We start from the raw sequence: 6,984 nt of genomic DNA on the forward strand, positions 1-6,984 counted from the left end.
TATTCGATTTTTTTCCTTTCAGCCAGAGTCCGAAGTGGAAACAGATGAACGTGGATTTAAGCTATACGATGGTCAGTAACTTTGATGCATTGCTTTTGAACGTTGAACTGAAACTATGTTGTGCTGGGCTTCAGCACAGCTTTGCCTTCACTCCTTGCTCCTTTTCTCTTCAGAGCAAGGCAGTAAAGAAATTGCTGTTTAGAGCAGTCCTTTGCTCAGTGTCTTTCTGCTTACTGAGATAAAGAAGAAAACTTTGCTGAACCAGTAAATAGCTCAAGCTAGTGCTTGACTTTTCCTTTTCTCAGTCTTTTCCTCTGTTTCTAGAGGTGCATCTAGTACAGTAGCAAATGGTACCGTTCAGTTAAAAGTTCTGTCTTGCAGCAGTGGCATAAGCTTAACCTCATCCCTTTGTATGAAATGATGGATTTCCTTTTTTTTTTTTTTCACTTCGATAATGAACTCATGGGATATCACCATTAAGTGTCTTTGATTGTCACAAATCAGTCAAAACTTGGTTCTGATCCTGACCCCTTTATTTCAGGGTAGATCTCACATAGAGACCAAATGTTTTGAAGTTCATGGCTAGTGCTTTCATTACTATAAACTATGAGATCCAGATCCGCTTTAGGCCAGTGCTTTGGTTCAGATCATATCTAGTTGTGAATAATCACTTATTAGCTAATGTCTGTTAATACTTGTTGATCACAAAATGTATCACTCAGAACACTGACCAGAACCTTAAGTTGTATCTGAAAACCAACACTTATCAGCCATGCTGTCTTTGGCTGAACTTCTAGACTTCCTGGAACTGGAAAGTGAAACTAGAGGGATGTCAGACATTCTGAGTCAAATATGAGTTTAATGCTGCCTTTAAAAGCTTCTATAAAATTTGTTTGCTCTTATGTTATCTGAAAGCTTCCTTCTCTACTATTCAGTAGTTACTAAGTATGTTCTTACATGGCTACAGACAAAACCAGCTACATTGTGCTGGTTTGCTTTGTGTGCCATCCTCCTTTCAATACATGCATCCCTACCCACCAAATACCTCAACCCAATACAAATACAAAGCAGAAAAATTTGCGTGCCTGCTTCCCTCATCTGTGTCATTGATAACTGACAGAAGGGCAGAGGTCTCAGAGTAAGTGAGTTTTCACAAGTTGTGTGGAATAGGAGAACAGTCCCTACAGTTTCCATCATCAAGGGAAAAGCAGTGAAGTGAGTTCACATGCTTCTTCGTGCCGCAGAGTTGAAAGAACCCACAAGAAGCACACAATCCTGAGGAAAACTATAGTTTCAACATATCATCAGTTGCAAACATGGAACTATGTAACACGTGAGAGAATTTGGCGAGTAATCTGTTTCTCTTCATTTAGACTTGTGTGTAGATTATTTGATTCTTACTAATTAATCTAGGGGTACTTAAGGTTTGGTGGGTTTTTTTTAATTTGTTCCCTGTTTTTAAGGAGTGCCTACCTTTCTGTTTTCATCTAGTACTTGATGCCCTCTATATGGATGAAATGGTGAAAACTATTCACAATTGGATGAAAAACCCTGCAAGCTCAGGCGTTGTGACAGAAGGGCTGCAGAATACATGTGACAATCTGAAAAATACAGATGTGCATGTTTTGATTGTTGAAGGCTTTCTGTTGTACAATTATGAGTAAGCAGTAATATGTAGTCTGCTATATTAAAAGTTTCCCTAAAAAGGCAGAGGAGGCTAAATATGTTATTATCTTAGGCCACTTAATGAATTATGGGACAGAAGATATTTTTTGACGCTTCCTTATGAAGAGTGCAAAAGGAGAAGGAGGTAAGATTATCGAGCTACTGCTCATTAGGGGGTCACTGTACCTCCTGACCTGAAGTGGTTCTTTGCACTCACTTTTCTTTGGTGCTTGCCACATGTAATCTGTTAAGATCCTCTGTCCTCTGTGATCTCTAGGGAAGATTGTGTGGGTATTTAACCAATGTTAACACAACCATGTGGAGATGTGGGTTGAGTTATTTTTTTCTGTTGCTGAGTCAGGGGCAGGGGGCATTTTAGAGCACAAGGATCTTGGTGTTAGATGCTTTAGAAACAATTAAAAGGGAATTTCTTGTCCAGATAAATGATTTAGATTTCTGACTATATATTGGAGTTAAACCATGTTCAAAAGGTGAAACCATTAAAAAAATACTAAGTAGTCTTATACTTGGTTGAATAGGGATACCTGGTGATTATTGTTAAACTGTGATTATTGTAGCAATATTCATGTGTGGTTATAGTGTATACTTTGTTTAGACTGTACATTAGTTGTCCCATATATCTGATTTAGATTATTGAGCCAGTGTCTGATTTGCCTCCAAATTTGGAGCAATACTCTGTGTTTGGAGCAATATATGTGCACAAAGTCAGAATCTGCTGGTTGAGTGAAGAAATCCTTTCTTCAGCTGGCTTTGATTCTTGATTCGCTTTCTTGGTTTCTTGCTAGAGCCACCTTCAAAGGATTTTAGTGTGCAGATTGGAAGTGACTAGATGAAACTGCTAGTTGTTTAAAACTTGAGAGATTTATCCAACAAATAAAAAAAAAAAAAGTAGTAATTTATTTCGGTATCATTTCCAGTACAGAGTAATTTATATGTAATATGGTTTTACCAGGAAAAAACAAAACAACAAAAAGAAACAAACAAAAACATCCCTTTTACTTTATCTTAAATATAACTTGATTGTCAGAATAGGAATGTTGTCAAGAGTTCATACTGCATATTATATTAAAACAAAGGTGCCTCCTTTACTACAACAGTTATGCAGCCAGCCAGGTTTGACTCTTGAAATGTTGGGGTTTTTTTTTAAGTTTTGGATAGATGTTCTTGTTAAACCAGATGACACTAGGGGAAAATGTAAAACTTATATATGGGAAAGCAAATATATTTTTGTGTAGCACCAGAGTCTATCAGCCAGCCGATACGCCAGGGTACTTCGATGGACACGTGTGGCCTATGTATCTGAAATATAGAAGTGAATTGGAAGAGAATGCAAGTAGTGTTGGTATGGTATGCTTAATTTAAAACTTATAAAATGCTTAAATGTGAGACTTTTGCAGTTTTTTTTGGGTTGTGGGTTTTTTTTCAGTGGGACGAGGTTTTCTTCAAATGTTTTTGTGGCACTTGGACATTTTGTTGATTTATTTTTCAAATCTGTAGGGCTTTCATTTTTTTTTTTTTTTTAATAAGGAAAGTATAAATTTTTTAACATACAGTGTTCTGACCACTAATTAAGTCCATTTAATAAGCCAGTTTGTGTGTGCATATATGTGGTGGATGGCTAAATAGGAAACTTCTGAGACAATAGCTGATGCACAGGCAAGATTCTTCAGAATCCTGGTTAAGTCCTATAATAAGTTGAAGATACTTCCTAGGTGCTGACTGCAGACACTGCAGTCACCAGTCTTGCATAAGAAGCGTTAAAGCTGGGCCAGCTGGTGGAACACTGCCATGAGCTTGTGTAATCTTCACACTTCTACAGCTCTTGGGTTGCCTGCTTCTGGAGTGGAGGCCAGAGGAAACACAAGTCAGATGGCTGCTTCATCAGCACACCACTTCTCCCTGTGCAGAGAGAATGCAAACCACGTGCCCTTCTTTGGCTTGCTCAAACCCTCATTCTGAGGATGAGCCTGGGATCTTCCCCTGCATAGGAACCTTTCTGCTGAATTATTACATTGTTCTGCTGTCCTAACGTTATTACTACTATCTTTATGGAGACTTTTATACCACAAAAACCTTGCAAATTAATTTTTAACTAGAGTATTTTTCTATTACATTTTTTTATCATGTAAAATGATTTGGGAAAGAAAAAAGGGAGTTGCTGTTTGTGGGGTTTATTTTTTTCATTTCTTGTTTTGGCACCCATAGGAATACTGAAAACTTTGCCAATTGCTGTTACAGATCACTGGCCTGGAACTCATGGAAACTTTTCCATTTGTCTTTCTTAGTTTATTTGGATGGAACAAAATCCCAAGAGGAGCTTTTGTCCTATGTGTATAGTGATATAAAAGAGGAGTTAAAGAAGCTGAAGGAAGCAAGTAAGTAATGTTACTGGAAATTGAACCTGATTATCCCATTCCACAACAGGTTCCTTAAAGCTACAGGTTAAATGTGTACTTTTTATTTTAGATCAGAAGGTCACAGAATGATTATGTAGGAAGCCTGGCCTCCATTTGATGGGAATTGAAAACCTTAAGAGTCATACTTGGCAAGCCAACAAACTGAGCACATCCTACGTATACATCCGTAACAGTAGTTCGTGCAACACAAGTACATTTGTAGTGACTGTTAACTCTGTAAGCCTCAGGTGGTGTTGAGTAGTGTCAACAGTGCATTGTCCTTTAAAATTCCTTTAATCAGAAGATCAGCTTGGGCTGATCTTTAAATTTGAGTGTACATTTTACAGAAAATATTTTTGTGTACAAAACTAAAGATGCAGTTCTATTGGATTAATAAACATATTTTAGCATGGATGAATGCCATGTGAAGTATATATATAGGAATGACCACAATTGCCTCTAATATTTTTTTGAGCTCCTAATCACTGATAAAGATGATTAGAGGAACTAGCTATATGCTGTAGCAATAGTAAGTTAAAGATTGTATAAGCCGTTATGCTGCTTATTCTGTAACTGAAGCTGTTATTGAATACACCACAGCTGAACTTACTTAGGCTTGGTTAATACCTGTGTTGTGTTTGTCAAATAACTTTTTTGTTGTGTATTGGTTGGAGCAGGGAAAAAGAGGGAATAATAAGTTGGAAAGATTGCACATGCATTGCTGACAAGACTAAGTACATGTATAGTGCAGAGATTGAAGATTTGGATGGCACAGACTTCTAGGCAATAAATGGAGGAGGAAGGAAGAAATCGTCATTAATAGTTCAGATTGAAAGTAATGAAAGTCTTCAGAAAATAGGTATGCTAAATGTATGTTAAGTTTGTTGTGGGATTTGTGTATGTAAATTTCAATAAACCAGGAAACTATGAAGTTGAATTGTATTTGATAGAATGAGTAATGTATTAACTCTTCCATTTTGTATACAATCTTGCATTTTTCTCAGAATAAAAATCAAGCTACAGATATGAAAAGCAGAGGGGTGAGTAACTACTTATAATGTCTCAGCTAAAGAGATCACAGTGATTGAAATGTAATGCCTTGTTGTTAGCAGTATTAAGAGTCTGAAACTAGTGTATAAGAAATAGGTCTTATGCAGATTAGTGCTGTGTAAAGCTGTGTTTAGGACAAAATGCTGCTAAATACTATTTTTTATTATTTTGTACCAAAAATAGTTACATTTGCTAAAATGCAGTGTTGGACTGTCTGACTTTAAACTGTACTTTTTATTTCACTTTCGAAGGGATGAACTGTGAGAAGTTAGCTAATACTGCAGTGGCTGCGGTGGGTTGATTTTAGCTAGCCACCAGGTACCTAGCAGCCTGCCCTATCATGCCCCTTCCTCTGCTGTATGGGGGAAAAAGAACATATGACAAAGGGCTCATGAGTCAAGATAGGGACAGAGAGATCACTCATCAATTACAGTCACAGGTAAAACAGATTTCTCTTGCATAAATTAATGTATTTTATTGACAATCAAATCAGAGTAGGATACTAAGAAATAAAAACTAAATCTTCGAACACTTTGCCACCACCCTTCCCTCCTTCCAGTTTCACTCATGATTTCTTTACCTCTGAGTCCCAAGCGGAGCAGGGGGATGGGAACGAGGGTTGTGGTCTGCTCATTGCACATTCTCTGCCACTGCTTCATCCCCTCACTCTTCCCTGCTCCAGCATGTCCCCCTGTTATGGGTGACAGTCCTTCGTAAACTTCTCCACCATGGGTTCTTTAACTAGGGTGCATGCACTTCTTCACAAATTGCTTCAGTGTGGGTCCTTTCCACATGACCCTGTCCTTCAGGTACAGACTGTTCGAGCATGGATCCCTCACAGGGTCAGAGGAATCTGCAGGCTTATGGTGCCCCTTCAGTAAACTTTTGAAGTATTTTCTTATGTGGAGAAGTGCCTAAGTGCAACTTAAAATGTTATGTTGCTTCCTGAGGAACATGAGGCGCCTCTTTATGAATTGAGAAAGATAGGAAGTGAAGGGTTTAGACTTAATAGGCTTCTCACAGTGGGAGGAAAGATTTCAGTATTTGCAATCCCAGAAGATATTTTCTTCAGCCATGATAAAGAGGAAGGAATGAGCAATAAAATTACTCAAGTTTACAGAAAACAGTAAGTAGTCCAACATTGTTCCTGCAGTAAGAAGCTCAGTTTTGCAAGATTCTTTCATGGGCACAAGGGGTATATGAGCTACACTACAGACTTACGCACTTGTGGTGTAAATAATTTATCAGATTGTAGTACAGCAACTTGTAGTTACAAGTTGCTCAAGGCAGAGACCTGAAACTATCACCTCAGCAGGCATCTGCATCTTATGAAAGGGTATTGCAAACAAAATACGTGGTGCTGCCTTGCTCCTGGGTAAAACCGATAGACTCACATGTTCAGTATTGGGCAGTTTGAATTTTCATATCTGGAGAGAGACCACAGTGGAGTTTAAAGAAGGGCAACAAATGTGATCAAGGAAATGGAGCAGCCACTTTGTGAGGAGAGACTAAAAATGCTAGGACTCTTCACTCTGGATAGAAGACTGAGGGGAAAAAAAGGTCAAGGTTTACACAATCTTGAAAAGTTTGAGTCAAATTAATGCAGAACTAGTATTCACGAAATTGTACAAACACTAGGGTGCACTCCTCCCCTTGAAACAGATTGAACAGTGCCATTAAGGTGAAATTTCATACCTATGAAGGTGATATTTCACTCAGCAGACAGTGAGCTGCTAAGACTGAATGCTATAAGAGTCAGAACAGTACCAACAAGTTCAGAAGGTGTTGAGAGGATTCATTGACACCACATCCATAGGAAGCAGTAAAAGAAGTAGGCAGTGCTATACTATGG

At 38.1% G+C, this 6,984-nt stretch overlaps 1 protein-coding gene across 7 annotated transcripts in view; it reads left to right on the forward strand.

Annotated features, from left to right (window-relative positions):
- NMRK1 (nicotinamide riboside kinase 1) overlaps positions 1 to 5,267 on the forward strand; it is a 9,660-nt gene extending 4,393 nt beyond the window's left edge. For 4 of the 7 annotated variants that reach the window (XM_062017328.1, XM_062017334.1, XM_062017327.1 and 1 more), the window contains 6 exons: positions 23 to 71; positions 1,492 to 1,660; positions 1,739 to 1,810; positions 2,922 to 3,028; positions 3,972 to 4,061; positions 4,153 to 5,267. In XM_062017328.1, the coding sequence (XP_061873312.1) occupies positions 23 to 71; positions 1,492 to 1,660; positions 1,739 to 1,810; positions 2,922 to 3,028; positions 3,972 to 4,061; positions 4,153 to 4,172 (507 nt within the window). In that variant the 3' untranslated portion in view covers positions 4,173 to 5,267. Of the gene's footprint in view, positions 1 to 22; positions 72 to 1,491; positions 1,661 to 1,738; positions 1,811 to 2,921; positions 3,034 to 3,924; positions 4,062 to 4,152 lie in introns of those variants that run through there. The other 3 variants (XM_062017331.1, XM_062017333.1, XM_062017332.1) reach the window with 3 other exon arrangements.
- Positions 5,268 to 6,984: the final 1,717 nt, after the last annotated feature.

The sequence above is a fragment of the Colius striatus genome, chromosome Z (genome assembly GCF_028858725.1).
Source record: "Colius striatus isolate bColStr4 chromosome Z, bColStr4.1.hap1, whole genome shotgun sequence".
NCBI classification, from domain to species: domain Eukaryota; kingdom Metazoa; phylum Chordata; class Aves; order Coliiformes; family Coliidae; genus Colius; species Colius striatus.